Below are 25,642 nucleotides of genomic sequence, written 5' to 3'. Positions count from 1 at the left end.
ACACACCGGTCCTGTGAGAAAGGGATACTTTATTGACGCTTATTAAATACACCTGTTTAACACACGGCAAACAGCTACCAAGTGACACGAGACACTGACGCACAGAGACCCTGCAGGCTGGCCTTGTGGGCGGAGTTGAGCAGGATCACAGCGACACCATGCCTGTGGGAGTGAGGGACCTGGATGTCGACACACGTGGAAGGAGGGACACAGACAGGCCTCTCTCCTGGATCTGAAGCACGGCTGTTCTCCCACGCAAACCAGGGGCCAGCTCGTCTGCTTGCAAGTGGCTGAAGTGCTTTAACGGTCCTGGTTAAACCCTGAGTGGAGTTTAATACTTCGACAGTTCCTTGCGGTTGTGCTGAGCCCAAGCTGCAGGACAGCCCCAGGGGCATGAGGGGCCGGTCAGGGGCCCCTCCCGCCCGGATACCTTCCTCATGTCCCCCTGGGCGGCGCTGGCCGCACCACTTCCTGTGTGCGTGTGTGGACCCCCCCCCCGCCCTCGGGCCTCAGTCCGCGTCGGTCCTGACGACGGGAGGCGGGATCAAGCCGGCCGCCACGATCCGCCGCTCACTGCACAGGAAGTTGAAGGTGGCGCAGGCGTTGGGCTGGAGAGAGGGGGGGGGGAGGGGGTAGAAAGCATGAGGTGGGGTAAAATAAAGAGGTATTTTCATCAACTAGAGCTTCATCACAAGCCCTGATGAAGGCCTGCACTTAATTACAGCAAATATAAGCAGCCATATCACCCTGCATCTCACAACTGGCAGCCCACTGAAGCTAAGCAGGTGTGAGCCTGGTCAGTACCTGGGTGGGAGACCTCCTGGGAAAAACTAAGGTTGCTGCTGGAAGAGGTGTTAGTGGGGCCAGCAGGGGGCGCTCACCCTGTGGTCCATGTGGGTCCTAATGCCCCAGTATAGTGATGGGGACACTATACTGTAAACAGGCGCCGTCCTTCGGATGAGACGTAAAACCGAGGTCCTGACTCTCTGTGGTCATTAAAAATCCCAGGGCGCTTCTCGAAAAGAGTAGGGGTGTAACCCCGGTGTCCTGGCCAAATTTCCAATTGGCCCTTACCAGGTGGATGCTACACATTGGTGGTGGTGGAGGGGAGTCCCCATTACCTGTAAAGCGCTTTGAGTGGAGTGTCCAGAAAAGCGCTATATAAGTGTAAGCAATTATTATTATTATAAATAGTCTCCTCTTTGTCCCCATCATTATTTCACTAACCCCAAATGCACCTGTCTAGAAGCAGAACAGCTATCTGATGTGGGTGAGGGTCAGCGGACGGCACCGAGAGCAGACCCTGCGCAGGCTGGCGTTGTGCGAAAGGACACGCCAGCCCTCAGCCGATGCGATCAAGCCTGATACACATTTCTCGTCGCACGAGTCCTCATCCAAAAATAAGTCTCACGACTTGCTTCTTCAAAAAGAAGTCTTGAGCCTCTCCCAGTCTGGCCTGTTTTCTATCACCCATTTCGCACGGCGCTGCTGGGAAGACATGCCCATCGAAGCCCTGCTGTAACTGCCTGTAGAAACTACAGTTCCCACGGGGCCGCTGTCTCGGGATCTGGGATTAGCACAGTTTAGTCCGGATGAACGGAACAGGTCAAGTGCGATTTGTAAGATGGCAGCTTCTTCCTCTGAACAACTGCAACGCCCCACACTCCCCGTCCGCCATGTGTCCCCATGTCCAGCAGCTGCCCACCCCGCCTCACCGTGTCCTGGACCTCCACCGCGATCCCCTTCCTCCTCATGAACGCCAGAACCTGCGGGTCGAGGCGCTCCACGCTGGCCCCTGTCCCCAGGACCAGGATCTCTGGGACCAGAGAGAGAGAGAGAGAGACGGTGCTGCAGCAGTGTGACGGACACAGGGTCTTACACAGAGGTGCTGTTCTCCTGCACTGCCACACAGGGGCGGTACAGACACCGTACAGGTACGACACGGTGCACTCTCTCTCTCTCACCTATCCTGGGCTCCAGCAGGTGGAACAGGGCCAGGCTCTCTTCACAGATGTCTTTGTAACTGCCCACCTGCAGGGGGAGACAGAGAGAGAGGGGTAGTAACAGGGGAGAAACACAGAAACAAGAAGGCAGAGAGACAGTCACGCACTGAGCAGTTCAGTACACACTGACATTCCACTGCAGGATGGCAGGGGGCAGCAGAGCACAGGGTCCGAGCACTCGGTTCCCATCCACCAGGAACCCCCGGGGGCTGTAGCTCTGGATCAGAGCCGCACCCCCTTCCTTTTGCAGAACCGACACCGAGGTCCGCTGGTACAGCTCATCATCGCTGGGGGTCAACCTGTGAGAGCGGCTGAGGGGGGGGCTGAGAGACACGTGGAGAAAACAGAGGGAGAGGAGAGAGAGAGACAGGGAGATGGGAGAGGAGGGGAGAGAAGAGAGTGGAAGGAAGGCGTGATGGAAAGGAGAGATGAGAGGGGAGAGAGAAACAACACAAGAACAAAGAAGCCGTCAGTTATAATACTGAGAAAGTCTGAAACCCAGTAGAATGTGCCAAAATTCAGGAGTCAAAAAATACTAAAAAGAAAATCTATACTGTAATTGCACACAGGCCTCCAGCTTAACAAAATCCGCGTTCGGGCAGCTCGTTTCAGATTTTGATCCCCAAAAGCGATGAAGAGAATCTCCTACGGCATGAGATCCTTTTACAGTACCGGGAACATTTCAGTCGAACTCACTCAGAACTTAAACAACCAAATCAATAACCAAGGTCGGTCCCGCACAGGAGCGCAGAAACCCGTCTGGAAGTCCACCTGATCTCTCCAGGCGCAGAACGAATGCGAGCGCTAACGAAGGTCAAACAGTGTTGAAAAGCGCGTTTTTAGTGTTACTACAAAAGCGCAGACGCACACCGCGATAGGAGCGTCTTACCTTGTGGTAGCGGGCAGCGCCCCCCGTCCAAGCCGAAGACCGGGCGCCGAACCGCGGGACAGCAGCCGAACGCACCCCGCCAGCGCCATGGCTCCTCCAGCACGGAACCGCACGACAGCCGAGGAGGCCGGAGGGAAGAGATTTACTGCGGCACACACACTGCGGGGGCCGGCGGAAGAGACGGAGGGCCGATGGGAAGGTGGAGGAGCGTCGACGTTGACGTAAAGCGGTTGGTGCTGCCCCCTACTGGCACGGAAATGAACTCGCCTTGGCTAAAATAATACGGGCTCTGCTTTGAGCGTCGAAGACAGATCGTCTCGTCCAAAATCATTTCGCTGTGTGCTTAGTGCTAATAATAATAATAATAATAATAATAATTGCTTACACTTATATAGCGCTTTTCTGGACACTCCACTCAACGCGCTTTCCAGGTAATGGGGATCCCCTCCACCCCCACCTGGAGTACCTTCTAAAGGAACGTTTTCTAAAACTAATAGCAAAATGGCCAACACGAATGTTCTTAATGTTCAGCTTCTGTCCCACTGCAGAGCCTCTGACTCCACACACATCTGCACTCTGCACAGTCTACCATGGTTTTTCCCCTCACTACTACATATTGATTGTTCCTGTTGTTACTATTGATTATGTCTGTACTGTACTGTCTACACTGTGTGGTGTTGTCTGTTGTAGTGTCTGTCCCGAGAGATCAACGCGATTAAGAATTCCAATGTACGTGTACACATGGCCATAATCAACCAATAATAATAATAATAATTGCTTACACGTATATAGCGCTTTTCTGGACACTCCACGCATATATAGAGGTGTAGAGGTCAAAGTTCACGAGTGTGCGCAGTGTAGAAGTCAAAGTTCACGAGTGTGCGCAGTGTGGAAGTGTAAGTTCACAAGTGTGCGCAGTGAAGAGATGTAAGTTCACAAGTGTGTGCAGTGAAGAGATGTAAGTTCACAAGTGTGTGCAGTACAGGGGTGTAAGTTCATCATTGTGCGCGGTGAAGATGTGTAAGTTCACGAGTGTGTGCAGTATAGGGGTTTGTAAGTTCATGAGTGTACCCAGTGAAGAGGTGTAAATTCACGAGTGTGCCCAGTATAGAAGTGTAAGGTCACAAGTGTGCGCAGTGAAGAGATGTAAGTTCACGAGTGTGTGCAGTACAGGGGTGTAAGTTCGTCAGTGTGCGCAGTGAAGAGGTGTAAATTCACGAGTGTGCCCAGTGTGGAAGTGTAAGTTCACAAGTGTGCGCAGTGAAGAGATGTAAGTTCACAAGTGTGCGCAGTGAAGAGATGTAAGTTCACAAGTGTGTGCAGTGAAGAGATGTAAGTTCACAAGTGTGTGCAGTGAAAAGATGTAAGTTCACAAGTGTGCGCAGTGAAGAGATGTAAGTTCACAAGTGTGTGCAGTGAAGAGATGTAAGTTCACAAGTGTGTGCAGTGAAGAGATGTAAGTTCACAAGTGTGCGCAGTGAAGAGATGTAAGTTCACGAGTGTGTGCAGTACAGGGGTGTAAGTTCGTCAGTGTGCGCAGTGAAGAGATGTAAGTTCACAAGTGTGTGCAGTACAGGGGTGTAAGTTCGTCAGTGTGCGCAGTGAAGGGATGTAAGTTCACAAGTGTGTGCAGTACAGGGGTGTAAGTTCGTCAGTGTGCGCAGTGAAGGGGTGTAAGTTCGTCAGTGTGCGCGGTGAAGGGGTGTAAGTTCGTCAGTGTGCGCGGTGAAGGGTGTACGTGTAGGTGTGGGAGTGTTCCCGGAGCAGCTGTTGGTGTGTGCCCCGCTTGGCCAGCGTGAGTAAACAGGCTCTTCCAGTCTCTCTTCCCTCTTCGGTCGAAAGCAGAAGTGAGTGGTGAGGTGCCAAGGGGAACAGGGAGAGAGAGACTTGGCCTGCCTGGCACACGGCGCCACGGAGCTGGAAGAGTCTGCAGCACAAAGCACAGTCCTGGCAGAGGCGGGCAGTGGGTCCCCAGTGGGTTTAGGCGAAGCTGGTGAGGCGTGCAGGACGGCACATCAGGAGATCCTCCGTCACGGGTTCGCCTTTCCAAGCTCAGCCTCCCCCTCGGGCCGTGATCAGAGCTGGCCTGGGTGGGGGCAGGCGGGCGTCATTTGTGTCGCTGACTCCTTTCCCAGGAGTAAATGCTTTCAATCCTGAAGGTGCCGCGGTCCCAATGTGTCCGTTAGAAATTGTCAGCTGCTGAGGTGGAGTTCAACCAGTTCACCTCAATTAAAACGGAAATGGTTCAGGCTGAAAGACTGGGGTTTAGTGCTGTATCTTATACATAGCTGAAAGAGGACAGTCAAATCCAGGTATGTTATCTATATGTAAAACTTAGATCTTACAGCATAGGAAACATGTACTACAGACAGACAGCAGAACAACAGAGAGTAAGAAACCCAGACAGACAGAAGAACCACAGACAGACAGCAGAACCACAGACACCCAGAACCTCAGGCATATAGACTGACCCCCAGGCCATTCAGTTCCCCAGGTCTGGTCAGTGTTCCATACACCGATTGACTCTCACAGTACTGAGCACAGCCCATTACACTGAGTGACTCTCTCACAGTACTGACCACTGCCCATTACACTGAGCCACCGTCTCACTGTACTGACCACTGCCCATTACACTGAGTGACCGTCTCACAGTACCGACCACTATCTGTTACACTGAGTGACTGTCTCACAGAACTGACCACTGGCCATTACACTGAGTGACCGTCTCACTGTACTGACCACTGGCCGTTACACTGAGTGACCGTCTCACTGTACTGACCACTGGCCGTTACACTGAGTGACCGTCTCACTGTACTGACCACTGGCCGTTACACTGAGCTACCGTCTCACAGTACTGACCACTGGCCATTACACTGAGTGACTCTCTCACAGTCACAGTGACTTACTCTCTCTCACTGTACTGACCACTGGCCATTACACTGAGTGACCATCTCACAGTACTGACCACTGCCCGTTACACTGAGTGACCGTCTCATTGTACTTACCACTATCTGTTACACTGAGTGACTCTCTCACAGTACTGACCACTGCCCATTACACTGAGCCACCGTCTCACTGTACTGACCACTGCCCATTACACTGAGTGACTCTCTCACTGTACTGACCACTGCCCATTACACTGAGTGACCATCTCACACTACTGACCACTGCCCGTTACACTGAGTGACCGTCTCACTGTACTGACCACTGCCCGTTACACTGTCCCGCAGTGCTGATAACTGTCAAGCCGTAAGAAGTTTCCACCTGCCTCCTAGATTTCTGCTGCCCGAATACAGCAGGGAATTATAGTGCTTGACAGGGGTCAGATCTGGAGTCAACATTATCACCACATCACATTGTCTCTTCTTCTACGGAAGCAATGTGCAAGAGTCATCAGGATGTTTGGATGTCGAGTTAAAAGCATTCAAATTGCCCGACGTGTCAGGTGAGCCTTGTCTCCAGTACTGTGGAGTCTGGCTCCAAGCCGCTGGTGACAGTTGCAGAAGCAGCTCCATGGATGTTCTGGATCACTGGGCTGAGACTAACAGATGGTCCACAGAGGCCTCAGTCCCGGCGGTTCTGCGCCTGTGTTTCACCGTGAATTCTCGGGGAAACCTGAAAGGCCAGGTGGAGAAACTGAAAAGCGGGACGGGTCGGACAGACATGGGATTCTGAGCGACATTTCCCAGGCGAGTATCCCACCGCTGAAACCACGGGACTTTCCAGCCTCATTCCAGCAACGTCATCTGATCTTCCCAAGGGGGTTGGGGTGGGGGCACTGATAACTGATACGGCACCCCTCCCCCAAACCCAATCTGCTACCTACAGGAACATGCTTTTCAATCACACCCAGCTGCCGAGAATCCAAGCCTGCTCCTAGCACAATGTGGCGAATTCCCTATACATCAAATTAACTGAATTGGGCATTTCAGGTGGTACGGTGGTAGGGCAGTGTGCAGTCCTGGGGCCCTGGGTTCGATTCCCGACCTAGGGTGCTGTGTGCGTGGAGTTTGCATGTTCTCCCCGTATATATATGTGTGTGTGTGTGTGGGGGGGGTGTCCTCCGGGCGCTCCAGTTGCCTCACATTTTCCAAAGACATGCTGGTGGGTTAATTGGCTTCTGGGAAAACTGGCCCTGCTGTGAGTGACTGGCGTGCCACCCAGAGCGTACCTCGCCTTCTGCTCATTGCGTGGCAGGATAGGCCCCTGCGGCCCTTTCAGTCTACTGCTTAACTCACAGCTCAGGTGGCAGTGGGACATGTCCGCTCTCCATCTGGAGACTGGGAGCACTGGGCACTTCAATGAGTGACTTGACAGGAAAGGATCACTAATGCTGATCTCACCAGGGACGACAACGTCCAAGAACAGGGCGCTTTGAGCATGTGGGGGGGGGGATCTGGGGGGGCAGGTTTGGCTCGGCCTGCTTGGTCAGCGGTCAGCCTCCTGGCCACAGGGCGAGGAGCTCGGACCCCATTCGGGAGTGACCCGGGGGCAGAAGCAGGGAGGAGATGGGCTGGGGGGGACGCCTGTGAAGGGAGGGGTTTGTGCTTGATATGTAGAGCTAATTTCTGTAATGACGGTGATCAGGTACCGCCGTGTGAGATTGACTTGTCCTGGTTATCCCTCCCGAACTTCAGAGAATAACTTCCATTAAATATGCTTTCTAGAATAGCGAGTAGGCCTGTTTGAGGAAGAGCAATCTGGTCCTGTGCTGGGCACCTCCTGGGGGTCATGACCCTGGAGGAGAGCAGGGTGCCGGGCTGGGGCAGAGGGGGAGAGAGGGGGACTGAGGGCACAGAGGCGGACAAGTGGGGGCAGAAGAGGTGGAGAGAGCAAGAGAAGTGGAGGAGAGAGGGAAGAGGGTTGGAGCGAGGGAGGGAGGGGCAGCCAGAGAGGTTACAGAGGATTCAGTTACAGAGAAAAAGAAAGTGAAAATGACTCTCAGCCTGGCTGACAAGAGGAAGTCAGGGCTCATAAATACGGCAGGGGCTTCGCTGGGTTCCAGCACAGCGGGCGGACGGCGGAGGGGCTGGCGGATCAGGCGCACCGCGTGCCCAGAGACGGTGAGTTGCCTTCGATCCGAGAGCTGTGGGCCCCTGGGCGTTTCTCTGAGCAGTCTGGCACGGCCAGGTCTGGATCAGCGCGCGCTGCTGGGGTACCGCGACCCCTCGCTCTTTTGTCTGAGTGTGGGGGGTCAGGGTACACACCGCAACACAGAAACCTGACGTACTTCACGGGGAAGAATATAGAATCCGTTACAGCCTGATGTCGTGACTGGAAGGAAAAATCGTTTCTCATCTCAAACGAGCAATCTGCCGTCTTCGTTGGCTGAATTTTTAAAACGGTGCCCCCGTTTTTCGCTTTAAATTTAGAAAGCGTTTTCTCTGCTGCAGCATGGCGTGAAATTACATTTCTCTTGTTATCTTGTTTTTAATCTTTCCTTCACGTGTCCACCTCTGAATGAGACAGAGACTGGGAGAGAGACAGAGAGACAAAGAGAGACAAGTGAGACAAAGACTGAGAGAGCTTATTGCTAGAACTTTAGAAACATTGTGTTTTGTTGTCCACATCAGTAAAGCTTTTTGGATCTGGATTGGAGAAACAGAGTTTGGCAACATTCATTCATCACACAGGCCAGTACAGCTCTTTGAATTTCAATACAGCTGTAGCCCAGTATGTGATCACCTGTCACACCCTAAGGAGCGCAGAGCACGCCTCTCTAACACTAATAATAACACCACAGAAAATAGTATTGTTGTAAATACGTGCAGTTGCTTTCTTATTGTTTTGGCAACAGTGTGATTCCTCAGACACGCCAGCGATTCTCTCTGAAGGCAGAGAGGGAGAGAAAGAGATAGAGGATGTTCCATGTGGAAAGCTTTGGCAGCGTGTTGGACATATTACATTAAAACAGATTTGACTGGAACTGGGAGGGAGAGGGAAAAGGATAGGAAACTGTAACGGTAGAAGTTTTTATTTGCCCTGCTGCAGCACGAAGAGATTGTGTCTGTCCGTCTTGGTTAAAGGTTAAAGGTTACATTAGACCTGAGCAGAGCACAAGAACACAGCCTGAAAAGCCGATACCACGCCAGTCCTAGACTTCGCTGTCTGACGGGGCTGTCCAGCACAAGAGCTCCAGGACGGGACACAGACTCCTGTCCCACCCGGGCTTGATGCTGTGTGGAAGTGTCTTTGGGCTCAGGGATGGGAGGAGCTCTTGGGGAACTATGGCCCCCTCTTGTCACCTGCTTGCAGTAACTTCTGCTCTTCCCATTAGCGGCCTCTCCTGCTTTCTCCCTGGCTGGTGCTGAGGTCACGTGACGGCGCCCCCGCCGGCCGCGGGCAGGCCGAAGACAACCGCTCAGACACGTCCCGATGATGTCAGCGTGCGGGTCGGTAACGGAACCCATAATGCAGCTGTTACCGAGACGACCCAGCTGATTGCGGGTTCCGTACCCACTCCTACGCCATGGCAACGGGCAACCCCAGGAAGACCAGGAACCAGGAAGGGGGGAGTGGGAGGCAGAGAGGGAGGGTGAGGGGCAGGAGAGGAGGGGGAGAGAGGGGCAGGAGAGGGGGGGAGTGTGTGCCTGTGTGCCGGCGTGGGCAGCTTACAGTGTGTGTACAGTACTGTATGTGTGCGGGCGCACTCCACCACAAACAGGAAGCAGGCCGTGTGGGTGTGCTAGTCAGTTACTGAAAGTGAAAGAGTCCGAAACCGGGGCTTTCCAGAACAGAGGAGAGCTGGGGGAGGGGCAGAGAGAGGGAGAGAGAGACAGGAGAGGGGCAGAGAGAGAGAGACAGGAGAGGGGCAGAGAGAGGGGGAGAGAGACAGGAGAGGGGCAGAGAGAGGGGGAGATACAGGAGAGGGGCAGAGAGAGGGAGAGAGAGACAGGAGAGGGGCAGAGAGAGGGAGAGAGAGACAGGAGAGGGGCAGAGAGAGGGAGAGAGAGACAGGAGAGGGGCAGAGAGAGGGAGAGAGAGACAGGAGAGGGGCAGAGAGAGGGGGAGATACAGGAGAGGGGCAGAGAGAGAGAGAGATGGGAGAGGGGCAGAGAGAGGGAGAGAGAGACAGGAGAGGGGCAGAGAGAGGGGGAGAGAGACAGGAGAGGGGCAGAGAGAGAGAGAGATGGGAGAGGGGCAGAAATAGACAGGAGAGGGGCAGAAAGAGGGAGACAGACAGGAGAGGGGGCAGAAATAGACAGGAGAGGGGCAGAGAGAGAGATAGAGAGAGAGATGGGAGGGGGCAGAAATAGTGAGACAGACAGGAGAGGGGGCAGAGAGGGGCAGAAATAGACAGGAGATGGGAAGAAATAGACAGGAGAGGGGGCAGAAATAGTGAGACAGACAGGAGAGGGGGCAGAGAGAGAGAGAGAGACAGGAGAGGGCAGTAAGATAGAGAGATAGGAGTGGGGGGTATAAAGAGACAGAGGGGACAGAAGGACAGAAAGAGACGGAGCAGTGTGGAGGGAAAGAGGTAACTGGGGTAACAGAGAGAGGGAGGCAGAGGCCCTGCAGAGACAGGTGTCAGCTGGAGCAGGGGAGGGGCTGCAGGCAGATGTCCTGAAGGAACAGCCGCTCCTCTATGATGTGCAGGTGCTCTCATTGGCTGGGAGTGATGTCACGGAGGGAGGCTGCACTCTGGAATGACACGTTTTCTCCCGGTTCGCCAGACCCACAGGAGCCATCGGGAAACTCGTGTCAGCCAAGACTGACGGCCCAGGACACCCGTCGAGGCAGAGAGAGGGCCGTAGTGTCGCTGTCCAGTCACAGCCGGCCGGGCCCCCTCATACAAGGTGCTCTGAGAGTAAGGTTAGGCGAGAGGGTTTGGGGAATTCTGGTCCACATTTGCTCCGATCGCTCATGTGCATGACAAACCCTTTATCCCCCGTCCTCAGTGCTTGGCTGTGACCAGGTGGACAGCATATTGGATTCACTGGCTGGAGAAGACACCACTAACACGATCCCTTCATTCCCAAGAAAGAGAAGAATCAGAATGACTACTGTCACATGAAAACACACAAACACTCACACAAAGACAGACAGGGCTGGATGTGCAGCTAACTGAAGAACATAGGAGTGCCACTCAGATCATTCTGTTTTGGATATAAACATTTGACATCATGGGGCGGTGAGGTGTCTCTATGGCTTAGGATCTGCGCCTGTGGCTGGAAGGTTGCCAGTTCGTATCCCGCGGCTGGCAGAGGAATCCTACTCCGTTGGGCCCCTGAGCAAGGCCCTTAACCCCAACTGCTCCAGGGGCGCCGTATAAACGGCTGACCCTGCGCTCTGACCCCCAGCTTCTCTCCCTGTTTGTGTGTCATGGAGAGCAAGCTGGGGTCTGCGATAAGACAGATTCCTAATACAAGAAATGGAATATGGCCGATAAAGTGATCTGATCTTGTGTCTTGCTACCTGTCATTGTTTTTGCAACACTGTAATTCATTCATGAAAAAGTGAAAGAAGAAGTGTTAGAGAATGTTAGAGAGTGTCACAGGGAAGTGTAATTGCCGTAACCCAGAGACAAAGTGAGAGACACAAAAACAGGACCTACACCAAGGTCTTAGCAATGTTTGTCGAAATTGCCTTACTTAGTTAATCTTTCGTCGAGCTCTTGAACACATTGTATGAACTTTATGACAAACACAATAAATGATATTTAATACAAAAGTAAACACTTGTTTGGTTTTACTTTATATATATACGCGTTATTATTTTAAAAGATTGATTAGAAAAAGTCGACTTTTGACAGCTTTAGCCACACACAAGATGGCGACGATGTGACTCCAGGACCAAAACGTCACGTGTCGAGATTGTTGCTCTCGGGTGAAATTCCCCCCGAAAACAACGGGTAACGACTGCAAGGTTCCACCCGGGAGTGAATTTTCACGAGCTGGAAACGTGTACTGAAGACTGTAGGGTTATTAACTGATGTAAGAAAAATATATTTAAAAAAAAAAGAAATGATTTATTTTTAACTTGAGAAAACGGTCGCGCTTTCGTATGCATAATGGAGGGTGCGGAGGGGTCGCCCCTTCGGATCAGCTGCACGGTCCGAGCTCTGAGCTCCGCGCTGCGGGGCGACCTGGAGGCTGACGCCGGCTCGCAGCGCTCCCCGCTCGGCCGGAGCAGCTCGGCCGGCCCGGGGGGGCTCTGGTTCAAGGAGAGCAGCGCGAAAAACCTCCGCAGCAGAGATTTCTTAGCGCCGGCCGCCGTGCTGAAAAAACTGTACCCCGACGGGCAGGTAAGTGGCTGTCGCGCCGGGCTGGACTCGGATGTGAGAGTTTTCCTTCGCCGGTGTTTCGCTGCCGGGCACCGGCCCGTCATCTGACGGCGGACAGGGTCCCCGGGCCCGCGACTGGACCGGACTGGACCCGCTCGCTGCACCGCGGCGTGAAGCCGACAGCGCTGAGCTCCGTGCTGCTGGGAGCGGAGGGGTGGTAGTGGAAGAATATACAGATGGAGGGGTAGAGGAGTGGATAGAGGGATCTAGTGATGGCAGGGTCTCTAGAGGATCGAGGGGTCTCTAGAAGATAGAGGGATCGAGGGGTCTAGAGGATCGAGGAGGGATGGTGGGGTCTCTAGAGGATCGGGGAGGGATGTTGGGGTCTCTAGAGGGGTCTCTAGAGGATCGAGGAGGGATGGTGGGGTCTCTAGAGGATCGAGGGGTCTCTAGAGGATCGAGGAGGGATGTTGGGGTCTCTAGAGGATCGAGGAGGGATTGTGGGGTCTTTAGAGGATCGAGGGGTCTCTAGAGGATCGAGGAGGGATGGTGGGGTCTCTAGAGGATCGAGGGGTCTCTAGAGGATCGGGGAGGGATGGTGGGGTCTCTAGAGGATCGAGGGATCTCTAGAGGATCGAGGAGGGAAGGTGGCGTCTCTAGAGGGGTCTCTAGAGGATCGAGGAGGGATGGTGGGGTCTCTAGAGGGGTCTCTAGAGGATCGAGGGGTCCCTAGAGGATCGAGGAGGGATGGTGGGGTCTCTAGAGGATCGAGGAGGGATGGTGCGCAGGCAGACAGAGAGCCGGTGACAGGCCCCTGTTCCCCCGTGTGTGTGCCACAGGTCCCGGGGCCCGTGGTCCAGAGACTGCTGTCCCTGCAGGCGCCGGGCCTGCTCCCGCTGGGGGCGTGTGAGGCGAGCGCAGCGGGGCTGCGGGTTCGAGCCGATCGCCCCGCCGTGTTCCGGGACGTCCTGGAGCACCCCTCCCTGTACCTGGGCCCCCCCCCGGGGCAGCTGGGCAGGGGGGTGGTGCTGAACTGCCCCGTCTTGCACCCCCGGCCCTCCTCCAGCTCCCTCTCTCTCGGCCAGCTGCGCGCTGTGCTCGTCACTGACCACCTGGCGGCGCTGTTTCGCAAGCAAGGGTGAGTAGAGCTGGGGGGGGGCGCTGACTGACTGTTGACTAGACTGATTTTTGTAGTTTTTCTCTGGCGGTGATGCCAGGGACACATTTTTACCTCTTTGGATGGCCAGCAGAGTTACTGTTGTATACAACGTAAAAGCAAAACAGAGATCGGAAGGGAGAGGCAGAGGCAGGAGAGGATGTGGTTACAGACGAAGGAGGACGAGTCTGTCCAGCTCGGTGAAATGCATGGAAAATCGGTGTCTGTGTGTGTCTCTCCGTGTGTGCGTCTCTCTCTGTCTCTCTCTGTGTGCGACTCTCCGTGTGTGCGTCTCTGTGTGCATCTCTCTGTCTCTCTCTGTCTCTCTCTGTCTCTCTCTGTCTCTCTCTGTCTCTCTCTGTGTGCGTCTCTGTGTGCGTCTCTGTGTGCGTCTCTGTGTGCGTCTCTGTGTGCGTCTCTCTCTCTGTGTGCCCTGCAATGGGCTGCCATGTTGTCCTAGGTGTATCCTGCTTTGCACTCATTCCTTCCTGGGATAGCCTCTGGCTCTCCTGGGACCCTGTACTGGATCAAACTGTCAGAAAATGGATTGGCAGAACTGATAATGATGATGGTACAGGCTAATATACCGAGAAGTAACCTGCCAATAACAATTGTCTTGTTCACTCCATCTCTGTGTCACGCTGCCTGTCTCTCTCAGGTTCAGTGTCTCCCTGTGCCCGGTCCTAGAGGAAGGAAGTGACATCATCTCATTTCTCCGACTGCTGGGAGTTGATTGGCCCACGGTGTCCACGGGGTGGACCAATCGGGAGACAGAGCAAGCGCTGTGGGAGGCTCTGCTGAAGTCCCCCTACGCTGAGGAGGCAGGAGCTGGTGACCTTGAGGCGGCAGGGGGTGCCAGCAGTGAGAAAGTGGGGAGACGCATACGTGTGGACATCAGGAGGGTGATCCAGGAGCAGAGGCTGCAGGGATACGATCCCAGTCTGACCACCTGCCTGGGTGAGAACGCCACTGCACTCATTGGGCACTCTTGCTATATCACATTCTCTGTGCATCTCACTCAGTGACGTCACTGGACACTCTTAGCTTCACTGTACCCCACTGTCAACATTACTGGACACTCTTGTCCTGTCTCACTGTCACTGTGCCCCTCTGTCAACATCACTGGACACTCTTATCCTGTCTCACTCTCACTGTACCCCTCTGTCAACATCACTGGACACTCTTATCCTGTCTCACTCTCACTGTGCCCCTCTGTCAACATCACTGGACACTCTTATCCTGTCTCACTCTCACTGTACCCCTCTGTCAACATCACTGGACACTCTTATCCTGTCTCACTCTCACTGTACCCCTCTGTCAACATCACTGGACACTCTTGTCCTGTCTCACTGTCACTGTACCCCTCTGTCAACATCACTGGACACTCTTATCCTGTCTCACTCTCACTGTACCCCTCTGTCAACATCACTGGACACTCTTATCCTGTCTCACTCTCACTGTACCCCTCTGTCAACATCACTGGACACTCTTATCCTGTCTCACTCTCACTGTACCCCTCTGTCAACATCACTGGACACTCTTATCCTGTCTCACTCTCACTGTACCCCTCTGTCAACATCACTGGACACTCTTATCCTGTCTCACTCTCACTGTACCCCTCTGTCAACATCACTGGACACTCTTATCCTGTCTCACTCTCACTGTACCCCTCTGTCAACATCACTGGACACTCTTATCCTGTCTCACTCTCACTGTGCCCCTCTGTCAACATCACTGGACACTCTTATCCTGTCTCACTCTCACTGTACCCCTCTGTCAACATCACTGGACACTCTTATCCTGTCTCACTCTCACTGTACCCCTCTGTCAACATCACTGGACACTCTTATCCTGTCTCACTGTCACTGTTCCCCTCTATCAACATCACTGGACACTCTTATCCTGTCTCACTCTCACTGTACCCCACTGTCAACATCACTGGACACTCTTATCCTGTCTCACTCTCACTGTACCCCTCTGTCAACATCACTGGACACTCTTATCCTGTCTCACTCTCACTGTACCCCTCTGTCAACATCACTGGACACTCTTATCCTGTCTCACTCTCACTGTACCCCTCTGTCAACATCACTGGACACTCTTATCCTGTCTCACTCTCACTGTACCCCTCTGTCAACATCACTGGTCACTCTTATCCTGTCTCACTCTCACTGTACCCCTCTGTCGCTGGATGTGCTGACGGTCTTATTCTCCCTGTCACACTGTATTCACTTTTCTACTGTCTGCAGTGTCGCAGTGAAGCTGAGGATGAACCCAAAGGAGTTTTGTTTCCTTGTGTACGTACGGGACGACAGGAGTGCTGGCTTGTGTTGTGTGAGACTCTTATCCGCCCCTGTCTGTCTGTCTGTCTGTCTGTCGCAGTGCTGAAGGACAGTGTTGCGCACCTGGCCCAGCTGGAGGGGGCGCTGTCCCGCTGTCAGGTCAGTGCAGCTCGACGATTCTGGCGGCCTGACGAGGCCAGGGCCTCCTCTCTTTCGCGGCCTCGCGGGCCAGTTGTTTGATGGGATGAGGTCAAGAGCGGAGCCACCGGCCTCTCAGTGCTCCCCTCTCTGTCTCCCCCTGCAGGCGGCGGCCTGCACAGTGCTCCACATCGCTGGGAGTCCGGGGGAGTTCCGACAGCAGCAGGTGGCCGTGCTGTGGCAGGCAGTGGGCCTGCGGGCTCCGGGGGGGCCAGGTGTCCGGCAGGTAGGCTGGGGTGCACGGGGGGGAGCCCCCACTGGATTTTAGCTGCCTAGCTCAGGAACCCCCAATCCAGCCCCCAAATTCCCAGGTTCCCCCGCGAGCGCCCCCATATGGAGTGCTGGTTGTCAGTGAGGGGGAGTCGTCGTCGATGAGACTAGTACCGGCCCGTACTGGCTGTGTCCCAGCGGAGAGGGAGGGCGATGCAGACTCTGCACGTTGTTGAGTGCTCTCACTTTCTGTATTGCAGAGACTCCTGCTCTGCGGCCCAGTACAGACCAGCGGTTCAGACTCTGAGCTCAGCGCCTGCCAGTATCTCCAGTAAGTGCCTAATCAGGCTCCTAATGTGGCCCTCTGTCTCGGGGTGTCTGACTGTGAGCCCCGCTCTCTCTCTCTCGAGGTGTCTGACTGTGAGCCTCGCTGTCTCGGGGTGTCTGACTGTGAGCCCCGCTCTCTCTCTCTCGAGGTGTCTGACTGTGAGCCTCGCTGTCTCGGGGTGTCTGACTGTGAGCCTCGCTCTCTCGGGGTGTCTGACTGTGAGCCCCGCTCTCTCGGGGTGTCTGACTGTGAGCCTCGCTCTCTCTCTCGGGGTTTCTGACTGTGAGCCTCGCTCTCTCGGGGTGTCTGACTGTGATCCTTGCTGTCTCGGGGTGTCTGACTGTGAGCCCCGCTCTCTCTCTTGCTCGGGGGTCCTCAGTGTGACACTGTGCTTGTGTCCGCAGGCTGCGAAGAGCCCAGATGAGGGAGGCTTCAGAGATGAAGTATGGAGAAGTTCAAGGTGACCGACTGCTGAGTAACTCCCTGCTCTGGGGGAAGGGCATCACAGCGACACCAGCCCAGAGTCCCTCAGTGACCTTCTCTGTGCAGAGCTGCTCTTGTAACAGTGCTTTCATTTCCAGGCCAGGCCTGGGACGACATCATCAGGGTCATGACCTCTGCCACAGTGAAGTTTGACCTGCTGTCCTCTGCGCATCACAGTCCGGTGAGTTGTAGACATTGGCACACCGACCAGACCAACCGACACTGACCGCTCGGACAGAATGGTATTCCTCAGCCAGTTGGTGACCGCACAGACTGACACTGAACGCTCGGACAGATTGGTATTCCTCAGCCAGTTGGTGACCACGCAGACTGACACTGACCGCTCGGACAGAATGGTATTCCTCAGCCAGTTGGTGACCACACAGACTGACACTGACCGCTCGGACAGACGGACTGATGATGAAGACACGGGGCTGGAGAGGAGGATGAGGATGAGGGAAGGTGGGCAGTGCTGTGCTGACGGGCGCCGGGCGCTGTCGTGTCAGGTGACCCTGGATGTGCGGCGCGAGGCGTGTGTGTCCACGAAGGGGGGGCGCGGCGGAGTCTTCGTGCTGTACAACTGCGCCCGCCTCGCCACGCTCTTCGCCAACTACCAGCAGGCCGTGCAGCAAGGTTGGCTCCCTCCCTCAGAGTGTCATCGCCCCTCCCTCTGGCTCACTCTCGCCACGCCGCTGTCTCCAGCTCTCCTCTCAACCCTGTCCCCTTGTCTGTCTCTCTCTCTAACCCTGTCCCCCTGTCCTACTGTCCTACTGTCTCTCTCTCTAACCCTGTCCCCTTGACTTTCTGTCTCTCTCTCTAACCCTGTCCCCTTGTCTGTCTCTCTCTCTAGCCCTGTCCCCTTGTCTTTCTGTCTCTCTCTCTAACCCTGTCCCCCTGTCCTACTGTCTCTCTCTCTAACCCTGTCCCCTTGACTTTCTGTCTCTCTCTAACCCTGTTTCCTTCATCTTTCTGTCTCTCTCTCTAACCTTGTCTCCTTGTTTTTCTGTCTCTCTCTCTAACCCTGTCCCCTTGTCTTTCTGTCTCTCTCTCTAACCCTGTCCCCCTCTCCTTCTCTCTCTAGTCCTGTCCTCTCTCCTTCTGTCTCTCTCTCTCTCTCTAGTCCTGTCCTCTCTCCTTCTGTCTCTCTCTCTAGTCCTGTCCTCTCTCCTTCTGTCTCTCTCTCTAGTCCTGTCCCCTCTCCTTTTCCTCTCTGTTTTGCCCATCTAATTCCCTGTCTCTCTCTCAGGACTCTACCCACAGATGCCTGAAGCCTCACAGCTGGACTTCACCTGCCTTAAAGAAGAGGTATGTGCCTTTCTTTCATGGAGGAACTAGGACTGCTGTGTAGCTGTCCTCAGGGTATGTATATCAGTGACATGTCAGGCACAGACAGGTGGCACCATGCCCTCTGTACATCGTGGGCACTGAGTGGTCACAGTGGAGCATGGTACTGCCCTCTTGTGCGTCATCGCAGCTGTTGGGTGTCGTTTTCTTCCCATAGTTGTTTCAGCAGGGCAGTTGGGTTTGTATCTTTTTGTGCAGGTTATAAAAACAGGTGTATTTCCACACACCTGCAATCGCCCCAGTTCTCTTCCATAGAACACAGCGGCAGATCACTGCCTGTGTCTCTCCACCAGGGGGAGTGGCTTCTGCTGTTCAATTACATCATCCCTTTCCTGGAGCTGCTGGAGCAGTCAGGACAGGCGCTGGGAGAGCTCGGGAGAGAGGCGGGGCCGCGGATCAGCCTGGGGACCGAGGCGGTGAGATGTGAGGGGCAGGAGGAGGGTGTAAACAAGCTTGTGAAATGACAGAAAAAGAAGGAGAACTTCACATGTTGTCCTGTTGCAAGGTAACTCCTTCAGGCAAGCGCTGATGCAGTACGGGTATCTACAGCGCACATACAGGTCTGTGGAGTTTTGTACGGCAGTGTTCAGGTGTGCTCTGATGGAGGCATGTTCAGATACACAGATATACAGGTGTGCTTTGTCTGGAATCCTGTACAAATGTCTTCACCACAAAGGTATACGCAGTGTGTTCAAGAGTGCTCACTATGGAGTTCTATGTACAGTACAGTAAGGAGGTGTGTGTACAGGTGTGCTCAGTGTGGGGTTATGTACAGGTGTGTTCAGTATGGTGGTCTATGTGCACAGTATACAGGTCTGGTGTCTGTGACTCGGACCTCTTTCTCTCATCATCTCTCTGCAGGTGTGTAAGTTCCTGGTGTCTCTCAGCATGGACTTCAGCTCCTACTACAACAGAGTCCACATCCTTGGGGTAAGTGAGGCTGGACAGCGTCTCCCACTCTGCTGCGATCTTGCTCAGCCCCTGGTCCGGCTCCTGGCTCTGCTCTGTGTGCCTTCCCCTGTCTCCGTTCGTCCATCACGGCCTTCCTTGAGCCCTCTCACTGTCCCCGTCCCCCCTGCACATCTTCAGGCAGTGTCCCACGCTGATGGGCCCAAGGAGAGAGGATACACGTCTTGACAATCCGATCAGGCCCTGACGATGTCAACCGAGTGTAGTTTTTCAGAATGATCCCAAATCAGAGACCCCAGTTCAGAGAGCGACTGTGTGAAAATCGGAGGAACTCCGTGAAAGTGCATTAAAAAAAAAAAAAATCGAGAACAGAAGGAACTCTACCCAAAGGGTGGTGGGAGGGGGGAACAAACGGCCCGGCCATGTGGTTGAAGCCGGTACCCTGGCAAGAAACAGCTGGGTGAGATTCTCAGACCCACGAGCGGCTGACAGTTGGTACTTCGTTGATCTGCTCCTCTCGAGTGTTGTCACGTTTTCGGTCTTTGCCCTGCACCCCTCCTGGGGCGAGGGGGGCGCGACGGTGCGTATGCCCCTGGCCCCCGGGGCGATTCCTGACTTGACCTCCTCCCTCTCCTCCCCTGTGCAGGAGCCCCGGCCTCACCTGTTCGCCCAGATGCTCTCCCGCCTCCGGCTGCTGGGCGCCGTGCAGCGGCTGTTCCACTGCGCCCTGGAGATGCTGCACGTGCCCCCCCTCCGCCAGCTGTAGGCGCAGGGCGCCCCGCCCGCCTGGCGTCCACTTCCGACTCCTCCCAAGTCTTTCCGGAAAAACGTTTTTTTTGCGAAGCTTTTCCAAGTGCTTGGAACCCCTGGGCGCAAACGGACTGGGGTAGCGATGATGAGAGAGACGATGCCAAGACGCCCAGTGCCTGCCGTGGGTGGGTCGAGCAGCATCGCCCCCCCGTTACCTTTATCTCGCCGGTCAACAGCGCCCCCCAGTGGCTGGCTGAAGGCGTGCAAGACAGCCCTGCTACAGTCCGGCCTGTGGAGGGCGCTGTGGAAGCGGGCAGCATCAGGAAGGACCGGTCCCGCGACTGTGTGTTGGATCGCCCCCCCCCCGGTTCTGGAACGAAGGGCCGTAGAGGCCGTTAGCGATCGGGTGTGTGTGTGCATGCAATAAAATAGCTGAGAAAATTCCAGGATTTCTGACGAGATGAAGATGAAATTATGGTTTTGCACAAGCGGGAGGGTTAAAACCCCACCTGCAAAAGTGCCTCGATGAGAGGAGATAGATACGCGAGACCAGGGCGTCCGGAGCAATACCCTGGCCTGCTTCAGCAACCAGCCCACTGGAGGTCCTCAGATCCACGAGCAGGCTCTCGTCCTCTCCTTTATAACCTTTATACTCCCTCAACAGAGGGCCTTTCCAGGCAAAGATCTGGGAGTCTGAAACAAGCTGCCCCCTGAGGCGAGGGGATGAACGCGTACACACGGCACCAACTGCAGAGTGATTTTTTTTTTTTTGCAAGTTTTGATTTTATTTTAATTTCCAGACTTTCCCCTTGTACAGTTTTACACGATGGAGGAAGGAGACGCCACGATCACTCCTCCCCCCCTCCCTCCTCCATACCCCCCCAACCTCCCATCAGGTTTCTTAAAGAAAAAGAATACGGCCATCCGGGTGAGGAAAAGACAAGTGAGGATGATGTCATACTAACTGCCCCGCCCCTTCCTGTCCCGACTCCTCCCAGAATAGTGACATCATCACATTCCCTGGGGGACGTCCTGCATGTCTGCCCACTGTTCTGAGCAGACATGGGAGAGTAGGCTATACCACTCTCTCTGAAACGGGGGTGCGTCGGTGACCCCTGTCGGGGCACTCTCCTCGTTCCCCTGTCTCGCTCCAGCTGGAGGCAGCCAGACTTTGCACTTCCATTCCAGAACTGACCCTTAATTCAGTTAGGCACTGCAGGTCACTTCCTTAACGAAGGAGAGCCCGGTGCCTGGAACTGTTCGGAAGGGGTCGAAGCCAAGACGACAGGTTGCGATGTGGCACGACAGTACAGAGGTCAAATAAAAAACCGCCCATAAATGAATCTTCAAAATAGCTAAAAATAAATAAATATATGTGTGTGTATATATATATAAAAACAAGCTTATAAAATGGTTGTAAAGGCATTGCATGTTGTCTTGTTTCTAAGGGAGAAAGGGAAAAAAAGGGGTGTCTTTTTTTGGCAATATCGCGTCTGTCTTCAGGGTGGTGTAGGGCGACACCACCCCTCCCTCCCTCCAACAAAACCCAAAGAAAACCAGAGACAAACAAATGAAGCTCTGTCTGTGTATCAGCCTCTGTGTTCCTGCACGTGAAGATCAGCAGAACACCGCCTGTCAAATTTCTGTTCCTGGAGGAATGTTGCTACTGATCTGGGCACTAGGGGATCCTGATGAAACAGTGGGATAAATTTACCCTTCTCATCTTTACAAAATGGTTTCTCTAAACCTCTTCAAAATCCACATTCCTTGCCGTCTCCACTGTAGCTACCATCATCTTCATCTGTAAACATTAACCACGATGCTTTTTTTTTCCTCTATAAAATAACACACAGCTCCCCTTCCACGCTCCTCTGGGCCCAGGAGTTAGTTGGTGAAGGGGTGAAATGGAAACTCTCTGAAACAAGCCCGATGTGATGGCTACATAAAGAGACAGGTGGCAGATAGACAGGTTGGTAGACAGAAGTTCAGGTCTAGCAGCTATAGCAATCTAGAAAAAACATTCAGATGTAAACATTGAGTTACCTGGGCAGCACTGACCCATAGAGAGACAGATAAGATAGACACAGTGAATTCTGGGTATGCATATTAATTAGCCCCTCCCTCCCCACCACCATCACATCACAATGCCCAGGTCCAGTGTGGATACAGACAAAGCAAGCAGCCTAGCCTTGCAAAGATACCCAGGAGAGATCTGCCTGTGTCTCTGGTCACAGCGAGCTAAGCCACACTGACGAGCCCTTATAAGGTCAAAACGGCTGTCTGAGGCTGCTTACTCTGAGGCAATACTAATTAATATCAATATCCGTCATTCGTTCCGCCTGCCTGCGGTTCAGAAGCTGACAGATCGCTGGCGGGTGCTGCCTGTGAGCCAGGATCGCTGCACGGTGGCAGCAGTTTGCGGCGGTACCCAGAGTACCCTTTCACCACCCCAGCACAGCTCTGCTCTTGTCCAGCTCAACTGGGCCGGTCAGCAGGAAGGACGCGGCTGTCTCCTGCAGACGAGCTCCGCTCCCCCCCGCGGGCTTGAGTCCGCTCGGCAGGGGTCCGAGGTACAGAGGGCTCGCAGGGAAGCGGGAGGCTGAACCAGGCTGAACTCGAGGACATGTGCGGGGGAAATGTCTGGTTATGCGTCTTGAGGCGTGAGATAACATCATTCCAGAGGCAACTCCCCTCCTGCACCTACAGGAGGCGACGGAGTGGATCTTGTGGGGCCAGTAACGCGTGTCTAGCAACTGTGGTCCTCGGAGACGGGCAGAGAATCAGGGCCTCACCTCCCGGACCTCGTGCACCCCCCCAGACCTGCACGCTCCCTCCCCCTGCTGGACGAGGCAGGAGGCTCCTCTCTCTCTCTCTCTCTCTCTGTCTTTGTCCTCGGGCAGGAGCGCTTTAAAAACAACACGATAGAAATATTCTCCTCTCTGATGAAAAAGATACAAAATGTATAAAAAAAGTTGCTTGCATTTAAGTTTTACTTCTTCGCCTCCACGCTGCTGTGGTTCTTGTGCGAGTGTGTATTTTCTCTGTCCTGTGAGCAAATCTTCTGCTGAGCCAGTTCATCCATGTCGCCGTGGCGATTTCGCGGTGCGGATACGGTGTATTATGGCCAACCGGGCTGTGCCACGATGCCAGCCTGAGTCTCTCTCTCTCCCCCGACGGGGCGCAACCACATTCTTACCCCCCACCCCCTGCGCCTGGCCCGGCCTGGCCACACTGCTCCTGCAGGCAAAGTCCTCCTGTATCCCACGGTGCCGCAGCGGCCTGTCGGGAGCTGACTGCTCCTGTCCTGCCGGGGACAGCGGGGAGCCACAGACACACTGCACTGTGGGAAGCTGGGGGTGTCATCAGGACTGTCCTTCGCTTCGAGCAACTCTGCAAAAACAAAAAAGGGCGGGGGCTGGGCTTAAAATCAGAGAGGTGGTGGAGAGAGGTCACGTGCACGAGCACGTTAATACACACGCCCTCGGACACAGACACAGGCTAGAGAGGTGAAGCCGTTTCAGGGACTGTGGCAGCTCTGGTGATACTACTGTGGTGTCAACACCCCGACATTGTCTCAGTCTTGGGGTGTGGCAAACGTACCAACAGCACCATGCATTAGTGCAGCCTCATTCAGAAAAGTGTGTACAGTTTTGTTCACCACATTGCAAAACTTTACTGAGTGAAGGAATCAGTCTAGAGAAGATCAGCCAGACAGAGTTTCGGGAGGGAACATCCTGCACTGCTGCACAGTGAAGATGATTGAAGGTATTGAAAAAATATCCTCAAAGGCCCCAACAAAGTCAACTTCTTCAGAATGAACACTGAAACACAAGCCAGACGACTCGGGGGGTGCGGAAACTACAGGGAGGAGCGTTTCAAAACGGAGAACGGGAGGCACTTCTTCACACAAAGGGCGGTGGGAGTATGGAACAGGCTACCCGGCATTGGGGCTTGAAGCCGATACCCTGGCGTCTCTCAAAACATTAGTTGGGTGAGACCCTAGGATCAACTGACTGCTCACTGCTCAGAATGGGCTGGACGGTGCTGGACGGCCTCCTCTCCTCCAAAAAGGAGCTTCCTTTCTGGCCTTGCGGTCTCACATTCGCCAATCGCACCTGCGGTTCGCCTGCCCGTCTGCATGAACTCCCCACCCAGGTGCCCCTCCTCTCGGGGGCCTGGAGCCACTGTCACGGCGAAGTCCGCCGACAGCGTGGCGGCACTCAGGCCCCAGAGGGCCACATCCTCGGGTTTTCACCATTATTGTCCCGTTCGCGACCTAAATCATGTAGATGTGCATCCTGGAACACGTAAATGCCCAATACACGCCAACGTACACACGTCCAGCGCATACAGTTCTTAACACACCGCCCATGTGCCAGTGAACCCCTGGGGTACAGGGCACGGGCTTTTTGCCTCTAAACGGAACAGGACAGGCCTGCGTCGCGTGGGCACAACAGACCGGCTCCTGCCCCGACCGGGAGCAGGCGGGACAGACGCAGAGCGGACGGACTTACTCGGAGTCGGGGGAGATCTCGGAGACGCTGCGGGAGGTGGCGGAATGGGGGGGCGAGGGGGAGGGCCCGGCCGGGGGGGGCAGCTGGGGGTGGCCGGCCGAGGACAGGACGGAGGAGCTGAAGGACGCCAGGATGGACGACAGGATGTCCAGCTGCTCGTTGGAGGGGTGGCGGCTGGGGGGCGCGGGCAGGGGCTCCAGGGAGACGGGCTGGCCGGCGGGGTACCTACAGGGGGGCGCCGGCTCCGGCCTCCCGCGCCGGGACAGGGGCTCCAGCTGGTCCCGGGACAAGGAGGGGGCGAGGGAGGGGGGCGGCGGGGAGGCCGAGGCGGTGCGGGCCCTCTGCCGGGCAGGCAGGGTGTTGAGCCACTCCCTGCAGGCCGGCTGCTGCCTCTGGCCCTGGTCCAGCTGCTCCCGCGAGCGGCCGCTCGGCAGCGCCCCCGCCAGGTGGTCCCGGGAGCCCTGCGCCCGGGGCAGGGTGTTCAGCTGGGAGCGCGAGCCCCCCAGGCTCCCCAGTCCGGCCCCCGGCTGCCCCGCCACTTCCAGGTCCTCCCGGGAGGCGTGGCGGCTCGGGCCGGCGTCCAGTCGGTCCTGGGAGCCGCGCCGGCTGCCGGCGGGCCCCGCCCCCAGGTCCTCCCCCAGGTCCTCCCCGGAGCCCCAGCGGCGGCGCGGCGGCGCGGCCAGGTGCTCCCGGCACGGCTCGCGCCGTTTCGGGAACAGGTCCAGGTGCTCCCGGGAGCCGTGGCGGCTGGCCGCGGCCTCCAGGTGGTCCCGGGAGCCCCGCCCCCCCAGCCCGGGGACCCCCTGCTGCCGCCCCAGCGGGTCCCGGGACAGCTGGCGGCGCGCCAGGGAGTCCAGCTGCTCGCGGGAGGAGTAGCGGCTGGCGGGCTGCGACAGGCTGCCCGTGCCCGAGTACATGCGGCCGTAGGAGGCAGCGGGCACGGCCCGGTGGCCCAGCGTGGAGGTGCGGTACCAGGAGAGCTCGCTGGGCACGCGGCCCACCGCCGACAGGCCCTGCAGGGCAGGGGGGCACTGCAGGCGGTTCTTCAGGATGCCTGGGAGGCGCGGGAGAGAGAGAGAAGGGCTGGTTACTTCCCGGCCGCGGCGGTCTGGCGGCGGAGGGAGACAGGCAGGCGGGCTCTCACCCTTGCGGTGCCGGCGGGGCTGGGTCAGGCTGTTCTCGTCGCCGCTGGTCAGCGCCGGCTCGGGCTGGTGGTTGTTGTTGGCCGCGTCCTTGCTGTAGTCGGCGCCCAGCCGGCGCTCGGAGCCCCACTTCTGCAGGGCGCGCACCTCGCACTCGCCCAGCGCCGGCCAGTAGGAGAGCAGGTCGTTGCCGTCCAGCTCTGCCGGGGGC

The 25,642-nt window shown here is 55.7% G+C and overlaps 3 protein-coding genes and 1 long non-coding RNA gene across 8 annotated transcripts in view; 2 read left to right on the top strand and 2 right to left on the bottom strand.

The window, feature by feature from the left end:
- Positions 1–12: 12 nt before the first annotated feature.
- Positions 13–3,044, bottom strand: ndufaf3 (NADH:ubiquinone oxidoreductase complex assembly factor). Its single transcript, XM_006631157.3, has 5 exons — positions 2,893–3,044; positions 2,134–2,326; positions 1,965–2,031; positions 1,716–1,816; positions 13–608 (listed from the first exon to the last, which is right to left on the bottom strand). Exons 1-5 carry the CDS (start codon positions 2,979–2,981, stop codon positions 510–512), a joined length of 549 nt encoding a protein of 182 aa, XP_006631220.2. The 5' UTR covers positions 2,982–3,044; the 3' UTR covers positions 13–509.
- Positions 3,045–7,867: 4,823 nt separating this feature from the next.
- LOC138238455 (uncharacterized) lies at positions 7,868–11,567 on the top strand. Its single transcript, XR_011189501.1, has 2 exons — positions 7,868–7,955; positions 10,566–11,567. It is a non-coding gene; the product is annotated as an uncharacterized lncRNA (long non-coding RNA).
- Positions 11,568–11,754: 187 nt separating this feature from the next.
- On the top strand, positions 11,755–19,806 carry dalrd3 (DALR anticodon binding domain containing 3). Of its 3 annotated transcripts, none has more exons than XR_011189500.1 (13): positions 11,756–12,136; positions 12,955–13,253; positions 13,930–14,228; positions 15,654–15,712; positions 15,858–15,977; positions 16,222–16,292; positions 16,694–16,749; positions 16,871–16,953; positions 17,279–17,405; positions 18,019–18,077; positions 18,410–18,539; positions 18,978–19,046; positions 19,672–19,700. XR_011189500.1 is itself a non-coding variant. In XM_069189582.1 (13 exons), exons 1-13 carry the CDS (start codon positions 11,903–11,905, stop codon positions 19,789–19,791), a joined length of 1,719 nt encoding a protein of 572 aa, XP_069045683.1. In that variant the 5' UTR covers positions 11,756–11,902; the 3' UTR covers positions 19,792–19,806. The 3 variants fall into 3 exon arrangements, 2 of the variants coding, with proteins under 2 accessions (XP_069045684.1, XP_069045683.1); XM_069189582.1 differs by having other exon boundaries at positions 18,410–18,532; positions 19,672–19,806; XM_069189583.1 differs by lacking the exon at positions 18,410–18,539 and having other exon boundaries at positions 11,755–12,136; positions 19,672–19,806.
- Positions 19,807–20,547: 741 nt separating this feature from the next.
- The window catches only part of celsr3 (cadherin, EGF LAG seven-pass G-type receptor 3), a 58,790-nt gene continuing 53,695 nt past the window's right edge, over positions 20,548–25,642 (bottom strand). Inside the window, exons 34-36 of one of the 3 annotated variants that reach the window (XM_069189578.1) lie at positions 25,434–25,631; positions 24,290–25,343; positions 20,548–23,165 (exon numbers count right to left, since the gene is read on the bottom strand). In XM_069189578.1, coding sequence (XP_069045679.1) covers positions 23,138–23,165; positions 24,290–25,343; positions 25,434–25,631 — 1,280 coding nt within the window. In that variant the 3' untranslated portion in view covers positions 20,548–23,137. Of the gene's footprint in view, positions 23,166–23,657; positions 25,344–25,433; positions 25,632–25,642 lie in introns of those variants that run through there. The other 2 variants (XM_069189580.1, XM_069189579.1) reach the window with 2 other exon arrangements.

Source organism: Lepisosteus oculatus, chromosome 4 (genome assembly GCF_040954835.1).
Source record: "Lepisosteus oculatus isolate fLepOcu1 chromosome 4, fLepOcu1.hap2, whole genome shotgun sequence".
In the NCBI taxonomy this organism is placed as follows: domain Eukaryota; kingdom Metazoa; phylum Chordata; class Actinopteri; order Semionotiformes; family Lepisosteidae; genus Lepisosteus; species Lepisosteus oculatus.
This window is presented reverse-complemented; position numbering and strand designations above follow the sequence as displayed.